The 19,451-nt window shown below is 42.6% G+C and overlaps 1 protein-coding gene across 2 annotated transcripts in view; it reads right to left on the bottom strand.

Moving 5' to 3' along the window:
* Window positions 1-8,021: 8,021 nt before the first annotated feature.
* Window positions 8,022-19,451, bottom strand: part of KIAA1328 (KIAA1328 ortholog) — a 175,102-nt gene continuing 163,672 nt past the window's right edge. For both annotated transcript variants that reach the window (XM_074855072.1, XM_074855073.1), the window contains one exon: window positions 8,022-11,397. In XM_074855072.1, coding sequence (XP_074711173.1) covers window positions 11,184-11,397 — 214 coding nt within the window. In that variant the 3' untranslated portion in view covers window positions 8,022-11,183. The remainder of the gene's footprint in view (window positions 11,398-19,451) is intronic.

Here is a 19,451-nt window from a genome sequence, read left to right as displayed (position 1 = left end):
GAGCACCGCTCAGTTTGGAGAACTCAAAATCTCTGTCAGTCCTGAAGGTCCTTGGTTGAATAAACCTAACTTGCTTTTGCATGAAGTGGGGCCACAGTATGAGAAAGTCAGATGAGACTCATCAGCTTTGGCTGCATTTCAGATCATCTTTCTGCTTTCCAGAAGAATCAGTCAAATAGCAAAAACTATTCTCGCATCCAAACTCACAATACGCCACATCCATTAGTCATGTTGGTCGACATGGGTCCCTACCATAATACATTGACTCACCTCTAACATTGATGGGAAAGCGTTATTTTTTGTATGCCTGATGGAAGCAAGCAGGCATCCCAGTTTTGCCTGTGTTTGGTCACCAAGGGTGGCCAAAGATCATTTTCAGAGCCAAGGGAACCTGCAAACCCAGGCACACTGCCTGCACCACCCCTCCTTCCCACAGGTGCCACCACCAGCTCTGATGGGGATTGCCAGGGCCACAGAGAATTTGAGACTCGGCAGCACCACACACACAAAGTAGGCAGACAAGTGAGATCTGGCACGTACTAACAAATGCACTCTGACAAATGTTTTTGAGCCGGTCCTTGCCAACAATAATCTGACTTTTCCTGGCTCTTTCTCTTTCAATCTCTCCAATACCTGACCACCTTCCCACCCAGTGGCCAAATCCACAATGCCTTCAGTGACTTTAAGGAGAAGACTTTTTAAAAAAAAAAATTATTTTATTTCTCCCTCTACTAGATCTCATGGGGATTTGGCTGCCTAGTATCTCTGTTCCGGGAAATTAAAACAAGAAAATGAAAAATCAGAGGCAGGCCCCTCCGCCCACAGCAGCCGGTGAGCCTCAGCTGTAGACAACACCAGGCGTTGGGTCACGTGCAGTCCTGTTGTGCAGAAATTGTCTAGCAGAATAGATGGTCTTGTAGCTCTGCAGGACTGTCTACATTTATTAAGTGAAATGACTGCCTGTTTTCTACAGCATTAAAAGTGAGCTGGAGTACAATATATTTATTGATCACTACTAAACACACACCCTGGACCTTTGTTCAGCTCCCCCTTGCCTGTTTATTCAAGCAAAGCCTGGAGTGCATGCAGACACCTGCATCCCTAGGATGGGCTCTCCATGGAGCAGGGAACCAAAACTATTGCCCAAACCTCTGTGGTTCATCTCTCAGCAGTGGTGGACTTCCACAGCCAGGGACTGGGGAGATGGAGTCACAAGGCCAGAGAGGGAGAGAGAAGCTGGTGATGGGGCCGCTGGGCAGCAGGACACACCTACTGGAACTGGCAAGGAAGAGGCAGTGGGTATTAGACCCCTGGGAGCAAATGAGGAGGAACTAGTGGAGAGGCTGATGGAAGTATCTCCACAGCTTTCCCCAGGCCAGGTATAAGGAGTAAAAGCAGGGTTGTACTGAGCCAGCAGCAGAAACAGATGCCAGAAGGGACACCCAGCATTGCACAGGTTGGAGGGGATGGAGCAGAGAAGCCCAGGTCCAGGCACAGCTCATAAGGTAGTGACTCCCGCTTTGTAAATACCCCCTGACACCCTGGGGACCCATGGCACAGGAACGAGCCCCTGGATTTATCCCCCTTTTCCAATTAGCCCCATTCCCCCTCCTCTTCTCCCTCCTCCCTACTGGAATCAATCCTCGTCCTGGCATTTTAAAGGGCAATGTGCACATTTTATGGCCATCCCCTATAAAACCATTCTACATGATAACACATCCAGCCCTTTATTAGGGACGTTTGGCAAGTTTATTGGCCAGACATTTTTCTGCGCTGACAGATGAGGTCCTGCCATCACTTCTGTGAGCACGCTGAGCCCTCTCCTGTCCCCGTGTCCCCTCCTCCCCTCTCCTGAGCCATCCAGCCTCGTGGTGCAGGCAGCCCGCGGCCATCCTCCATGCACTGCCAGCCCCATCCCTGGACAGAAGTCTTCGGGTGTCCTCCATCTCACCTGCAGCCAGGGGAGGGGCAGCAGCAGGACTATCGCCCCTCCCACCGGAGAATCAGCAGCATTTAATTACCCCCTGCTGCAGGCACATCCACCAAAGACACATTAATTCTTTAGAGCCAGAGAAATGCTCTTGTGCCTGTGCAGGAGCATACTGGGGGGCAGATTTTCACATCACAGCAGGATGGCTCTGCACAACTCATTTCTCTACAGGAAGGTATCTTGGGGGAGTAATCGGTCTCATTAAATACTAGGGAATCAACTGGCATTTGCCATTTTGAGCACTGTGCTGCTTTGACCCACTCAACCCTGACCCCAAGATCAACACAAACATGAGAACCCATTCCTGCAGCACTCCGTGACAAGATGAAGCAGTCTGGGACACAAGCACTCAGCAGACATTTACATGGTGCAGCGGGGCTTGGCTTTCCAAGAAAACCACAACTGTGCTGCTGAAGATTTGTCTCAGACCTCAGACGCTGGTGTCACTGAGGCTGTCTCTGTGCCCAGCTCCTCCTCCACCTGCCCATAAGGACTTCTGTGAAGCCAGGAAGACTTGATGCAGAGCGAGTAGCGGGTTTTATTGTTTTGCTTTCACAGCCATCTACATGTGTAACAGTGAGTGGCAGAGCCAGCAGAGGTTTAATGAGGGGTCAAGGATTAAGAACAGAGACCAAAATTTATCTAAGTGCTTACCTGGTGCCTCCTTGCCACCCTTCAGGGGTGCTGGTGGCCGCTGACATCTGTTCCCTACGCCCCATCATAGCCAGCATGGATGAGGTCCCTGGGAAAAGGCTGTGGTGGGTGCTTGAGGTCAGTGAGGGGAGGATGATGCCAGGCTGGGAAGAAAACCCCTGGCACAGGTCCTGCTCCAGTGAGGCAGAGGTTTGGCAGCCGCCCTCCCAGGTCACAGCCAGATGGTCTGTGTCACCTTTCAGGTGTTTCGATCATGCGTTGCACAGTAAAAGGGACGTGAATATAAGGCTGCGTTGTGATTCCCACCCTGCAGGGAGCTTTCCACCCAGCTATCGGTTTCGCTCGCTGATCTTGACCCTTTGTCACTTGTTTAACTCTTGGCTGTGCCACCGGGAGTGGTGGTGGGGTCCCTCCACTTTCCAGCCCCCTGCCAGGTGTTGGTTCACATGTCACATTTTCAGGCTGTGTTATTCTTAAGTATTGTAAATCTCTCACTATTATTCTCCCACTTGATATAGTGAGCTGTGTCATTTTGAAAGGAAATACATAACAGTATATTAAAGAAATCATGGATCTCCTCATTCATGTTTAAAACAAATTTATTACAATGTAAGAAACCCTGAATAGCATGAATTTATTATAATGATTTAAGGTTCCTGGCACTTGAGTTAAAAATGTCTCTCAATAAATAACTTTCCCTTGAAAACACAGCAAATTAATATAGTTTACCATTTCCAAAGTTATATAAAACCAAGAGGCTTAAATCAACAGTATGCTGGATAAGATTACTGTTGCTCTGCCAGAGCCTAGTATCGCAGCTCAGAAGGATGGAAAAAGTAGTGAAAAATGTATGGCTTTTTTTTTTTGGTCACCTTTTTCTCCCTTCCACCACCCTAGGCTATGTCTGTTCTATGAAAGTCAGACTAATGTGAAATGGATGAAAGCAGCTGTGGCCTTTGCACACAGGTATCATTAAAACAGAGTGGCTACTCCACCATCAGACTCAACAAACGCCGCTCTGGTATTTCCCCAAAGTGCCTCTAACATGCACGGCCGTGTTGCTTTCGGTAGCGGCGTTTTAATTTGGCTGCCAGTCCAGGAACCGAGATGTCTCCAGCTTGGCTGACTCAAACTCTGCTGTGGTCTCTCAAGTCCAGGGCAAACCTGGGGCTCTCTCCTCTGCAGTGCTGGGGAGGATGCGAGACGGCTGTGGTCTCAGTTAAGGTTTTAAATAACCCTCACCATAAGGCTGCTCTGTAATTATTCAGACAGGCCACCTTCCCTCTTCTCAGGGGTCTCCAACTCAGAAAAAACAGAGCGCAATGGCCGCTCATATTTGGTAGGATATGTGAAAAAAACATATTTAGTGGGTTTGTGCAAAACTACAGGGGAACTGTATGCACAAAAAAACCTATGCACGAACACCCACCCCAGCCCAGGTGCAGGAATCCCCATGGGTGAGACACAAGTCGGGCCATGCCCAGGGCAGAGCCTGCCTGACCCCCAGGGCTGGACCCCGCTGCATAGGGGCAGTAGGAAGGGAAGTGAAACCCCACGCGTGGCTGTAGCCCTCAGTGGCACCAGCAGGGTTTTGGCAGGCACAGAGCTTGCCCCAGGAGCCATCCGTGGAACTCAGCAGCTCTCGGGGACATCAGCCTGTGCACATCTGTGTGTACTAGAGAGCAGAGGTTTTGCTGAGCTGCGTGCACAGCTGGGTGACACCAGCGCCTGCCTGGCAGAGGGAAAGGCTCACACTTGCTCCCTCTGCATGGACCTTCCTACCTGACAGATCACCGTGCGGGCAGCAAGAAGGTTGAACAAGCTGGGAGCCCTTCCCAATCAGCCCTGCACTCAGCAAGGTCTTCAATGGCTTTTTATTTTATGAAGGTCTAATTTTTTTCCCTTTACTGTCAGTGTGTCAATTTTTTTCCACAACATAGCTGATGACTATTTTTTTAAACAAAGTACAGTACCAGTGACATTCTGACAGTGTCAATACAGCCAGAGTACACCCACCTGAGCTTTTCAACATGGGAAGTTAGGGCTGTTAAGAGTCAGATTGACAGCCTTGGTAAATTCAAATCCTCTGTACAGCAGACGACAAGAAGTTATTAGAAACAGACAAGGCTTTCAGGTCACCCAGTCCATCTCCCACCCCACCTTTTAATTGTCTCTCTCACCCAAGCTATAAATATCTGACTCTTCTCATCTTGTTTCCTCATTATGTCAATTCTAGCAGTCCCTGATCATTTTTATTACTTCTCACTGAAATCCCTCCAACCTGCCAGTAAACTCTCTGGTAATGAGATCCCTGTGCTGAAGACACTAGTGCAAATAGAGGGGCACCAGACCCACTGACAAGGAACCATTTCCTCTGCAATTTGGAGATGTCATTGCCTCCTCACCTGCAGCTCAAAAGTTTGTTTTTGTTGCTATCAGGTATTATTGCCTCATGCTTTCTTCACTATTCCCCTTCTGAGGGTTTCTGCTGTCTGGGTCTCCCCCACCCCATCAAGCATGTGTGGGTGAGTTCACACATGCTGCACTCCCAGGTTCACACTCCATCCCAAGTTGAATCCCATGACCTTTTTTTCTTCCTGCTTGGAATTCCTACTTCATGTTATTTCTTCTTCCTCAGCTCCTCTAAATTTAGTAGGGTCTCCTGGTTTCACTCACACACTTTCTGCTCCCAAGAAATAGAGCCACGATCTGAAATGCAGTGAGATCAGGTACCCAGCCCAACACCTCCAAACAAGGTTCCTGAAAGTTGGGGAGGGAAATACTGTTCAGAATGAGGCCACACTGTCACCATTCGCAGCAACAGCACCTGGAATTGGGCATTCTGATCTAGTGCAAACACTTCAAGATGCATAAATGCTGGAGAAAGTTTAGAAACAGGCCCCCTGCAATCATCCAGGGGCTGGAAAGCAGACATTAGGACACAGGCGTAAAGGACCTCATCTCATCAAAGAGAAGGCTGAACCAGAAGTTCATCGCTGTGTTTGGGGTACTTACTGTCTGACAACAGGGGAGCTTTGCAGTCCTGCTTCTGAAGGCACAACTAAGTCCAGCAGCTGGAAATTAGACAAACTCAACCTCAGAATAAGGCAGTGTCATAGCAGCAAGGGTAATTAAACACTGGAAGATTCTGACAAGGTGTTTTTAAAATTTCAATGCAATTTCCTCCTTTTGTGTTTGTGAATTCATCTTTCCTTTCTTACCAGGTCTAGCAGAGAAGAGGAGTTCCCACACTGTCCTTAAAGCTGACGACAATCTACACTTTGTGTTTGGACAATGACTTTAATCAAATCCACACTTCAGAGTTTTAATGTAGTTGTCAGTAAGTAATCAGGAAAGATGACTTTTTCCAGTTTTTCACTTTCCTCCTTTCTGCAGACAGGAGACCAGAAAGAATGAACTTGCACTGTAAGACTGGCCATTGAATGTTATGAGTGAATGAAGGGGTTTTTTCACATACTCAGAACGACTCCTGAATTAAGAAAACCAGGAATTTGTGGCTCTCGCTGCAGGATTAGTTTGTCTTTTGGGACCGTCCAGGCATCTCTCACCTCACATATGTCAGGGCCTCACCTGTCAGTGACATCTGAGTTTCTCCAGTTTAGTTCCCCAATGCCCTTCAAGCCTCAAAACATAAAAGTCTGAGAGGTCCAACTTCTGTCAGATAAGAATGACTGGCTGATATGTTTCTGCTCTTACAGCTTACAGCTCACAAACTATTGGTGGGTACGTCCAGCGCTTTCTGCTGTGGGCACTAATGTAAGTCACAGCCCCTCTGAGATGTGGTAGTAAACACTTCAGCAGAGCCCAACACATGCTGTGGAGGGAGGCAAAGAGGCTTCCCCAGAGCTGGGAATCAAATCCAGTCCCTCCACATCTCCATCCTCTTGCTGCAGTTGGGATGCAGTAGTATTGCCTGTGAACAACTGTGGCAGTCATCAAGCACCAACACTGACCAGACCAAGTTGGGTTTCTTGCTCTTCTTTAGCTGACTTCTGCTTCCAAACACTCTCCCCAAGGATCACAGTGGAAGCTCTGGTACACAACCATACCAAAGATGCTCAAGGTAGCCTGTTCTCTCACAGCTACATGGAGGCACAATATTGTAAAATGTTTATTGCCATTGTGAGCAGATAAGCCTTCAAGGGATTGCAGGGAGCAGCTATGGATTGAGAGAGGCATTTTCCAGAGGAAAGCCACCCAGTCAGAGCAGACTTCTCTGTTTCTGCCAGTTTAGATTACCTCATTCAATATTCTGTGTTGTCTTATGTAGCATGCAGTTATGTAAATTTATAAATCATACACTAATTAGCACACAATTTCATAAATTTAGTAACAGTGAAAAAGGAGGTTTCTAACTAACTAGGCTGTGCTCTCTCCCTCTCAGATGGTACAAATTCAAACACTGCCTGGAGGTCGTATTTCAGAAAATCTCTGCTGTAACTTTTACAGTTTAACCCCTGGCTCATACGCGCTTTCAAGGAATATCTTTCCGATATCTCGGGCTCAATCTTTCTCAAGCATAGCTAAGTCCTTTCGCCTCTTTCCTTAACACCAAACCTCAGTTTATTGGATCACTGCAAATTTTGGTTTGCTTGTTTCTCCCTTATTTAGATTCTTGCTGTATCCAGTCTTACATTCTTCTGTCATCTAAGTCCACAACACCATCCCTTGCTAGCAATTAAATTCAGTCCTTGACTGGGTTATACGTGTGTTCTACCCTATTACCCTCCCTGTGCTCTGGCCTTCCTGTCTAGCTACTCTAAAGGAGAGCAGCTCTAAAGTTAGGTCATTTCCTTCTTTCCCTCATTTGCCAGGTATCCTTTGGACAGTAGCTCCCCAAATGCAGGAACAATATCTGGAAAAGGAGTGAAGAGTCATAAGCCTCTTCTGGGAACCAGTGCTTGAAGACATTTCTCACTCCAGGATATAAGCACAAAATTCTCCTTCATCAACTTACTATATTTTAACAACTTGTCTCTACCATCTGGCTCAGTTCTGTCATCCTTTGGTACTCACATCCTTGTCCTTTCTTGCCTTTACCTCCATCCTTTCTTCCTTACTCTTTAATTCCACCTTTTTGTCCCAAAGCATGGTGCTGGCTCTCTCCTTCTCTTCCCTTTTGTATTCTGAGACCTCTGCCCCACTTCACACTTCTAAAGAGGCCTTGATCCTTCTCACACCAAACCCCATGTCCTGGAAAGGAAAAGAAGGCTTAAAATGAGTTCCTCGTCTATGGAGATTTACAATATATATGACATGACGATGTGGAAAGAGGAACATATTGTCCACGGTAGAATTGACATCTGAGCTGGACAAAACAAACCACAAGATAAGTCAAATAAAAGTCTGGAAGAATAAATGAAACACCCAGATAATTTATTAGATTAAGACTTCACATACATATATAAATATATGCTCAAGATGGGATTCAACAGCAAGACTGGAGAGGCTGGAAGGGGAAAGGGTGCGACTGCTGCAAGTCCATGGCGTGCAAAGTGCACAAAAGCAATGACTACACAAACACTCGGCAAGTGTGTGGGTACGAGCCACTCAGGGAGAACACAAAGTAAAGGCATGAGTGGGAGCCTTAGCAGAAGTTACGTTACTCCACAAAGCCTCATGTAAAACACAGCCAGATGTGTAGCTGAAGCATATTACCTGGGGACACTCTGGACAAACAATCTATTGCTGGACTAACTCCCCAACGGCAGCTTCCTAATGTAGGAGCTTAAACTTAAAAGGACACTGTCAAGTGATTGTTTTGCTAGTTTAATTTTTGCATTTCCTCTACTGTTTTAGCAGATGGAAAACAATTCCCCTCCCAGTCCCAACTACTGATTTTGTCCTTTCCTATTCGACAAGCATTGATTTCTTTTTCTAAGGCTATAAATGTTTTAATAACTTCAACTTTATAGTGCCTCCTGGCAAAATATCTTTGCTTGTGCTGACTGCTAAACATTATTCCTAACATCCTGCTGATAACAAGAGCAAGAACCAGCATTATAAAAAATTATTTTTCACAGGGTTTACCAAATTAGTAGCTTTTGTTTCTTTGTCCACATCTCAGAGACAGTTAAAACATGAAGGTCTTCACTCATGAGACATTTCAACCATCTTAATTCTATAAATCTTTGCTTCATAAAGGTATGCCTCCCATACAGCTCTGACGGACAACACCTTGAGCACAGAGCCCACAACCCTGACAATGTCCTTTTTAGAAGAGCTACTACCAAAATATATATTCAAAAGTCACCCTCAGAATTAGAATTGTTAATGGACAAAATGGATCACAAGGAATCCCAAAGCACTGAAATATTGGCACACACGAACCAAAGAACAGAACGCTACTGCGCAGTGTTCTCAACTGGGTACACAAAGGCATCTTTCAAGAGATATACATGTATGTTTTGCTGTTTTAAAAGGTCAGTTAGCACTTATTAGAAAAGGCAATTAAAGTTTCAGTCAAACTGAAAAAGAGAAGAGAAGCAATTGGACTGAAATCAGAGAACTGTTCCTTTATAAATGCCAAACCTTAATAAAAAATATCCAACAAAACAAAAAAACACCATAAAACAATCCAAAACCCTAAGATCTATGTGATGGTAATTTCTTCATGGTTTTACACAGTTTTCCTGCTGCTTCTTGTACATTTTTCTCTTCTTTCCCCTCCCTTTCCCTGCTCTCTTAAAGAAGCACACTACTCAGCCAGCGGAAGGAGAAAACCCATTTCCCCCTCTGCTATACTTGGGTCAGGGCACTGAATACATCTTTGGGGCTTTAAGCAGAAACCTGTGCCTTTGCAGGCTCAGGGAGTAGAACAAGAGGGACATCCAACAGCAGATGAGCATATTTAGAAGAACTATAATAATTCACTGACAGTAGGACAGACCAAGCCAGACCTTTCCACAGTAGTCATTTTCTGGTCCAGCAATGCGGCTGCCTTCCTCTAAACTCCTCCAAGCAGCATTTAAAATTCAGCTGGGATGCACATATTTGTGATTAAGACTGGGCCTGAATGAAGCAGCTCAGAGTAACCTGAGGTTCATCTTCCCCTTCATTCTCCTTTTGTTTTATTGTTATAAGAGCATGGTGCTGCCAGGGGCACCTGCTAGATAACCTGCACTGATGCTCTCATCAGACATGCACCAAGGGCCTCACTGCTGAGCCTTGCTAGCTTCTCGCAGAGCACCAAACATCGTGCAGGAGCAAGCATGTGGGAGGCAGGCAGCAGCAATACCCCAAGGATCAGTACAGCAACTCACTGCCATTAAGATAAGCAGGCTTGCCTAAAGAGACTGTCAGAAAATCTGTACTGGCCCACGAAGTAGTGTTTGGGAGCAAATGGCCTAGAACTTGCCTGTACTGGCTCAAATTTACCTTTCCCTCACTGCAATTTTACTGTGCAAAATGAGTATTTTAGCCTCATATTTCTAGGAACACATGCCGGTGGCTACTGTTACAATAAAATATGAACACTGCATTGTGGAGAAAATGACCATTAATCCTGTAATCTGCAGTCATTTTTACCAATTCGGCACATTTCTTTAAATAATCAAGTACATGCAGTAGATGGAAGTGCATTTAAATAAACTGAAATAGATACAGCATGAATAATTAAAGCTGGCAAGGAAATGTGCATCGCGAGCCGCCAGTGGAAATAATTACTGATTTGTCTTATTTACAATGGAGTGGGGATACAGGATCAAAATAGTGCAAGTTAGTGAAAATGTCTTAAGACTGTTCTTATACTACCACTACTATATATCTCATCTTGAAAAGTACATCAAATAGGTTTTGGACCACTACACTGTCTGTGTTCTGCTATTTCAGGGTTAGGTTACCCAGCACATAAACTCTGTCAAATAGCACTGATTTGAAGAGGAATATATTTCAAACAGATTCTTAGTACATCAACCTGTAACATCATCTATTCATATTATTAGACACTGTATAGTTGAACTTACGATACATCACCTAAAAACCCAGCATGTTAAATATCAGAATGTTGAAGGAAAAAGTAGATCATAAAAATCACTGAAAAAAGTACTAAAGTGCTTGTATCTTTATAATATGCCAGGTTTTAAACTGACTTGTTTAATTAGAAAATAATCTACTTTGAATGTGGCGGTTCTTGAATGTTAGGCAGTTCTTGCAAACTGCTTCAGAGCTAAAAATCGATAATGAAATATACTTCCAATATGAGGCTGGCAAAACTGTGACTTCAATCTATTAGAAAATGTTATAGATTACAAAAAATTTCAATTTTAGAATGATTACTTGGCACATGAAAGGTTTAGGAAAAAAAGTTAACGCTTTCTGATTGGTCTACCCCTACAACATTCTTGCACCATGATTACTATATCCAAAATGAAACTGGATGTTAATTAGCTATCTTTTAGAAGAGGAAAGACAAGCAGTTGTCACTCAAATAATTTAGAAATGGTACTTGAACAGAAACAAATCAGCAATATAAAGGTCCTAAAAATTCTATAGAAGGGCTGTAGACCAATGAGGTGTGTCAAATGAAGAAAATCTCCTCAAGGAGCTGGCTCTCCTCTAGCTCATCTGCTCTGCTTCTGGAGCTGCGAGGGGACTGGTACCACGACGATGGCCTGTGGCTCACACGACAACGCGTGTGTATTTTGTTCCTGTCATAAGATTCTCTGCAGAGGCATCCTGGGGCAGATATCGGACTCATAGCTTCAACCAGGTCAAGAAGAGAGGCTTCATACCTACAGAAACACACCAAGAAAACAGAGCTCCATTAAGCATCACAGCATCATGCAGGAATTGAATCCAGTCTTCCTGCCTTCATAATTCAGACTAGACCTAGATTTGTCTGATAGGGCCCTCCATCACAGAATGAATTTTGCTGTATGGGTTCCTATGACGAATACCAAGACATATGTAGTGAAAAAGAGGCAAGCAAAGCATGGGTGCCCAGGTTATTTTAAGCTATTTCATCAGCTTTTCCATTTGAGGCATGTAATGTCTTAGTCGTGCTCTAGAGACTGAGGACAGACCTCAGAGATATGACAGCCAAATACACCGAACAGCTACAAGGCAGACCCACACAGGTAATGGTGAAGTGACTTATACACATGCTGCACTTTTTTGAATAGACCTCTACACTTGATTTAGTTTCTCAGGGATTTGAAAACAGCAGGAAACTTTATTATTATTGCCACAAACTACACGTGCTTCCTGTAAATCTCTATGCACTATATGGAGTCTGTCTGATGGAAGCACTGAAGGAATATAATCTAAGCAAGGCAATACAAAATCAACACTTGAGGTACCAAGAGAAAAGGTAAAGGTGCTAAACATTAGTCAGGCTGTCCTTTAAGTGTGAGTACAGATGTGGGGGAAGGTTGCAAGCCAATGTTAGCTGGTAAGGCACACTGAATAACGGTAGTTACTTCAGACAGAGACTTCACATTAATATTCACACAAGACAAGACCTGATCTAAATACCAGCACAGGATTGATCATTACAATATATTTTCTCCTCTCCATTTTTAAATGTCTTAAACAATACCATTTCCACTGCTTCCCAGGGAGGCTGTTCTCCAGTCTAAAAGATATCACTCAAGAGTTTTACCCAAAACTCCCCTTTGTTCCATCCTGTTGTTAGCATCAACCTACCTGATATTCCCAACGCTGAAATAATTCACACATGCACAGAATATTATTCGCAGCTCCCAGCCTAAGGTATCAGCATGGCTGCTTGGTTTCCATAGGACCCTCTCTTGTAAGCAGAAAGAGTCAGTCCATAGCATGAGGAAGCACCTCAAGCTTTTCCTGCTTTGAGAAAAGCCTCTGTTTTTCCTTTCAGAACAGTGAGAGCTTAGGAAGACTAAGCAACTCAGACAGCTGGGGCAGATTCTTCACCTCAGATCGGATGAAAAATTCTTAAGTATGAATATTCAGAACAGTTTGTTGATATGAAAGATTAGCAACTGCCAATGTATCTCCCAGAGGCAGACTACCACTTGTGCTGTCCAAGAGCATCATGCAGTAGCAGCATCGGGTAAAAAGACTTGCTTCCCTAAACTAGCAATGCCAGGCAAAATATCCTTCATTAGCTCCAACAGTGAGTGTTATGTCCGAGCCATCATCAGAAAACTGACCATGACAAGGTAACTCATAGTTATTTCTGAGACACAGAAATACTTCCTCAGCTCAAAGGAGTTAACTGTGGTACTGACGTGTTAATGCTGATGTTAATGACAACCATTGGAGTTATGCTATGATTGTTTTGAAAAGTCAGCTCTTTAATTTCCTTCAACTTTTATTGTTTCTTCCAATCTGATGGTCACCATCATTTCTAACACAGTCTGACTTGACATTACTGCCTCACAGGGCTCTCTCCTCTATTTTACTATCTATAGACTGTTTTATTTTCCTTTTGATGTACTAGCTTGCATTTCACCCAATCACCCATTTTGAAAATGGTTCACATTTTAAGCTTGTCTACGTGTCTTTCTATTAGCTGTTTAAATCACCCCAATAGCCAAAACTGAGCAACTCAAAACAAAAAAATACAGCTTTAATTTTGTTTCAATTGCACGCTGTAAGTGGCTAACCCTATGCAAATGTGATGACTTACAGTTACCCTAACCAAAAATTTTGGAAGGACATGGGGGGTTTTGGGTAGCCAAGTAAGACCATTTTAGAGGGGTCGGTTGTTTCTATTAGCATTCAGAAAGTACCCTCTAAAAACTGAGGCTCCTTAAAGATATCTCCAATGTAAGATGGAATAAGCTACACTGATAGTGAGAACTAGCACATAGCTGTATTAGACTTTTCACGTAGAGAAAGTTTTGGACTAGACTCTATATAGATACAGGCAGATGCTTTGAACCCCAAAGAAACCCAGTTAACACATACACTGGTTTCATTAGCCACACCTAAAACTTCTTTTTAGATTAATCTAGTCTAGCATACAAATGCTTATCTCCTCTGACTGTAGTGCTATCATAAAATTTCAATTTCTCCAGCAGCCACATTCAATCACAGATTAGGTAGGGGAAAACCAAACCAGCCAGTGCATTTATAGCAAACGTGCAGGCCCTAGATTTCAGCAGTACCTTTGAGTTCATTTCTTCTGCAAGTTTATCTAAGTTTTACAGCATTTCTGCTATCAGGAAGGCTAAATGATTTGGCAGATTACAAGCACAGCAAATAGCAAAGATTATGTAAAAGACCAGGTGTTGTAAATCAGTCTATTTGACACCAGAGTTATATATGCAATAAACTGAATGAACTCTGCTAACAGAGCACTATCTGATAAAGAGAATACTCCTTGCAGGTATTTAGTGTTTAATCCCATGATAATGGTTTGCCCTGGTTTGTCTAGGCAACATCAGACAGCATCTGGCTGGAGGCAACAGAGTAGACCTAGAATGGTTTGAAGCTCGCAAAGACAATTTTCTCACCATTTATTTGTATCCGAATATTTAAAGAGACACAGCCAGAATGCTCAAATCTTGAAATGCAACTTTCTCTAAAACTAGCACATGTATTCCTTGCACAATCTGAACAAATGCATAAGTAAACCCAGGCTTCATTATTATTATTAGTAGTAGTAGTATTAATATGACATTAATGGCTTCAGTGAAGTAAAAACTGCAGAATCAGGCACCCAAGAGTCAGAACGTTTCAAACAGGAAAACTGATCTGGCAAACTTGTCAATACTGAATGCTCTTTTAATGCAAATTGACAGCCAAGGGGGCCCTTGTATTGTGCAAGCTTCCAAAGGAGAAAAAATTCCTACATGTTCTGCAAAAGTACCAGTACTGTATCTTAAGCTACGTAAAGAAATTCCTCACGTATAGATGTTCAACCAAGAAACCAGATGTCCCATCAGTGCTAGGTGCTTACACACATTTTCTTTGATGGGTTTTGCCCTCTCAACAGAAGGAAAATAAGGTGGGCAACTGTCCCTTTGAGGATGGTGATAATTCAGTCTGTCTTCACCTTTCTGGTACATCTGCCAGTGTGCTGGAACGTCAATGAGCACCTCCACAACAGACTGGAAAACAATCTCTTTTCTAAGCCTGGTTTTGACACTTCCCCATGTATATTTTTTTCATCTAACTTTCATGAGCCTGAAAGTCTGCATGTTTCATCACGGGAGAAGAAAAATTGTAAAGTCTACAAGTTTGGATTAGAAGTCTAACTATTTAGACAGCTAAAGTTTGGTGAAAGCAATCTTATCACAAAGTCTCCAAAAATTCCATCCAGAGAGGGAACACAAAGAATTCATATAACAAAACATGAGGAAGGCAGAGCCACACACAAGAGGACAGACGTGGGAGCAGAGAGAACAGACCAAGGTAAGCTTTGAAGCCCTTCTTTCAATGAAGAAATTTGACCTTTGCTTTTAATATAGAAGGTAAAACTCCAAATATGGCTCAGAGAGCAGCATGGAGATACCTGAACTATACGAGAGGTAGGTACCACCAGGATCGAGCCAGTATAGCTGGGTCAGTGCAGAACTGTGAGCTGGGTGGGTAAATCCATCCTGGTCAAGCACTGCACAGTGCTGTGACAGTATCCCCTTAATCTCCTCTGTACAATTAACACAGGTTGCTGGAAATTTGACTCCTCAGCCACTAAAGTGCTTTTGGAAATTTTATTAGAAACTTTCAGCATTGGCTCCTAATTAAATAAGTAACTAGTAGAGTTTATAAACTCTTAATGTAAAAGAGTTTTGTAGTCCATCACTAAGGTAACAGGAAACATCATAAAACATTATGATTCAGAACAGCTCTTTACATGTTCACATTTTAAAGAGAAAAACAGCACAAAAATAAACACAAGTTGACACAGAATCTTTCCTTCCACAGTATTTCTGTTTCACTGCCTGTGCAGCAGGAATACAACTCTGAACATCTACAGGTGCAACTTACTTTGCATTGTGTTTCCAAATTGAATGGGAAGGAAGGCTCTCGCATTTTTATGACAAACACGCAAATGTGGCTGTTGCTCTGGGAACCATAAGACCACTTATTCCCAGGATGGTTGCTGAGAAATCACCTGAAACCACTTGGTATTCTAATAAAACCTGCTGGGCAATCAGAGTTCAGACAGTACCCACAATGTACAGCACCTAAAAAATGGTCAGATTATGCAAAAGTGATGCACAGAACTCATTACTAGGCAGGATATTAGAGAGGACAGTGCTCCTGAAGCTAACCACAGAGCATCCTTGCATCACTGGCTGAACAGTGATGTTTGTTTGTTTATTTATTTAGACATCTGGGATACGTCATTGAATTTTTAATGTTTGTCTATTTCCCATTGCTGGTAAAACACATTATATTTCTTACACACTGTTCAATTTTTAAACTACACTATTGTGTTTTCATATTGTGCAGTCCCATTTAACTAATAATATCATTTGTTCCTTCCTGAAAAAACAGCAAAACCCCAAACAAGTCTGATATTTGGAGAAGCAGGAATTTCCCCATGAGGCAAAATAACTAAACTTATTAGAGTCATAAATACTCTGGCAGTGAAATATATGTATATTTCTTTAAATAAGCAGTGTCAGATATTATTTGATCACTATGTTCAGAGATATCTTTTCATTTATAGTCTCTGAAAATTTATTCTTCAACCATAAATGTGTACAAAACACACAGAATGTCTCTTCTGCAAGGTGATGGCATTTCAACAAAGCATACTGGCAATACGGTTCTAGAGATTAGTAGCTGTATAGGCTTACTTTATTTAACTGTATATACCAGAGGAAATAAAAAGGTTTATTTTTATACTACTGCTTATATTTTCAACATAAAGTTCAAAGTGATTTACTAATGTTACATGAATTGCCTTTGAATTACGGTACAGTATCATGCCTAAGTACAAAGCCTAACACTATTCTGTATTCATAAAACACCACTTGCCTCCAAGCACTTTACAAATGCTAAATATAGCTAAAAAACATTCAAGGGGCAGGGAACAGACCCATTTTACAGAAAATGAAACTGAGCTTACTGTTATTATAAAGCAAATATCAAATCCCTATTTGACTAAACAAACAGGGCAAACAAAAGCAGAGGAAAAACAGATGCAGATAAGTGGCCTTAGCAGTAGAACTACCCCAAACCTGAAGACACCACTCTAGTGATACAACCTGAGGTTATCTGGAAGAACAATCTGTGATGATTGATCACCCACCCTCAAGTTAACCCAGGATCTACAGACAAAGGGCAGAACTCTACCCAAATTAAAGAGTCCTAGCCACTTTCTGCCATCTTTATTCTTGCATTCACAATTGTTGTAGGGATACTAGAGGTACGTCCCTGGCTTGTCCTTTCAACATCCCTGTACCAACCTGTTGTTCAGAAATTTGCCTAAATCCTTTTTCAACGTGCTGCTTCCACAATGTCCTGTGACAGCAAGCTCAGGAACTTCATTGCTATTGAAAGGTATACTTTTTTCTTCTGTATTAATCTGACATCCCGCTAGTGCCATCAAGTGCTTTTTAAGGATTGATTGCAGTTAAGTCTCTCTCACGTGGTGGGAGCTGGTGAAAACCAGTTCCACATTCAACTTACCCACCACCTTCACAATTTTGCAAACCTTGATCATTTTCTCATTTAGTCTTTTCCTATCCAAAGTCATAGCTTTTTGGTCTCTCCTTATACAGCACCTGCTTCATCCCCTTGATCAAATTAATTGTCCTGTGCACCTTGCTAGTTTCCACTATGTCTGTCTTGAGAAGCAAAGACCAAAAGTACACATTGGAATCAAAATTTGGGTACACCAAGGCTTGTGCATCCACAAGCTTTTGTGAAGCTCTAGGAAGCTTTGAACTTCACAAAACCTAATCACCTGCTCTGAGATCAGTAGCATGTAGCCATGGTGTTGATAACTCTTCCTCAGGTAAATTACATTTTTGTCCACTCGGTTTTGATGCCTTTTTGGAGTTTCTTGTTACTGTCGTGGCATTTGACTATCTGAAAGAACTTAGTACCATCCACAAACTTATTAGGTCACCCAGATGATTTCGCTTCTCACTTCTTGCTCCAGATCACTGATGAAGAACCAGCCCAGTGTGTTCCTGCAAGACCCCACTGCTGACTGTTCTGCATCATAAAGAATGAACATTAAGTTCCTTTGCCTGCTATCATTTAATCAGCAGTAAATCCATAGAAGGACTTTTCCTCCAATCCTGCAGAAACTTGATTTCTTTAACAACCTTTGGTGTAGAAGGCCTTGGAAAAGGCTTTTTGAAAATCCAAATGCATTATGTTCACTGGATCCTCTTCGTGTCACCAGATTTCTAGGTTCAGGATCCATAGGTCTGAGCTGATGTCTCAGATTCTCTCTTCTCTTCCTCCCAGCTGTATGAGTAATCTAGGTTTTAACCAGCATGCCATTTGGCCTAAAGCCCGAGATGAACACACCAATGAACATTAGAGGTTGGTTGGATAGGAAATGAAAGATGAGAAAGAAAAGCTGACTTTGCAGTCATTCCCTGAAAGGCCACAAAGATAGGGGACCTTGTCTTTCATGTGTGAATTGCATCTTCAGTGACCAAAACACACCCTCGGGGGATGCTCCCATGTACTGACTCTCAAGACGCCAAAACTAAAAAAAGAACAGAGGGAAGTGCAGTTCTTGAGGCTGAAACATCAAGAGAATGAACAAGATTAAATCAAGAATCAGAAACAAAGGGACTGTGCCAGTTAGCCTGAGATTCCCATTTTACTTTCATGCAGGTTGGGACTCAGAGTAGACACTTCACTGTGGGATACAGAAGGCAGCAAATTCAACAGTGCTGTATAAGCATTTAAACGAACTCCAGGTTGGGGTGTATTTCTTGCCTGTAATGGGTCTGTATTTTCCAAAGGCATCTCAGAGTTTCTTAATTCTTAAAGAAAAAGATCAGACTGCAGAATATTTCAAAGCAATTAAAAAAAGATCTGAGCCTTTTATTTAAAATACATCACACAATGTAAAACAGAATATATTTACACAGTGTCCTCAGCAAGAGCCTCCCGGAGTGCAGTAAAACCCACACCCACATAATAGAGAGCTTACAGTATCAGAGACTTTTAGAGAACTCTCCGAGGCAGTATTCACAAAATCATAACCTAGAGAAGGAAAAGACTTATTAGATCATCCAGTCATCTCCCTGCTGACGGAGAACCGTTCCCTACAGTGTGCTTCCTCACATTTGTTGCTAACAATCAGCCTCTCACTATTCTCCTTGGGAAGCCATTCCACAGCCAAATATATCTCATGCTATCATTACCATTATTACTTATTTATAGGCTACAGTATAACCTAAAGGACCTTGATCAGGATCAGGGGGACCAACTCTACTACAGCTTATAAGAGCGATCCTCTCTCCAAAAGAACACACAGTCTAAATAGATAAGTCAAAGTCCAGTAGGAAAGATAAAACATACAATTAAAGAGAACAGAATAGGCATGGAAAGTGTCACAAATGTTCCACGAATTTTTGCTTTGGAGTTTGGTAGGAGGAAAAGGTATGTGTCGCAAACAAGAACATGTTTCTGATAGTCAGCTAGAGATAAACAAAGAGGATTTTCTTCCTCACAGATTCATGCTATTAGTTACAGCTAAAGATCTGGCAGGGTACTGAGAAATGTCTCCTTTTCTGGTGCATATACTCTGTAAGTATTTGAACAATACTACATTTCTCTCTTCTGCTCCAGTCTCAGTCAACATTTATCTGAGCCACATGTATTTTAATCTTCTCTCATAAATCAATACCTCTAGCATAGCAACAGATTTTGCCACTCT

This window comes from Strix uralensis, chromosome Z (assembly GCF_047716275.1).
Source record: "Strix uralensis isolate ZFMK-TIS-50842 chromosome Z, bStrUra1, whole genome shotgun sequence".
Classification (NCBI taxonomy): Eukaryota; Metazoa; Chordata; class Aves; order Strigiformes; family Strigidae; genus Strix; species Strix uralensis.
Note: the sequence above shows the minus strand (reverse complement) of the source record. Positions and strands in the feature narration are given on the sequence as shown.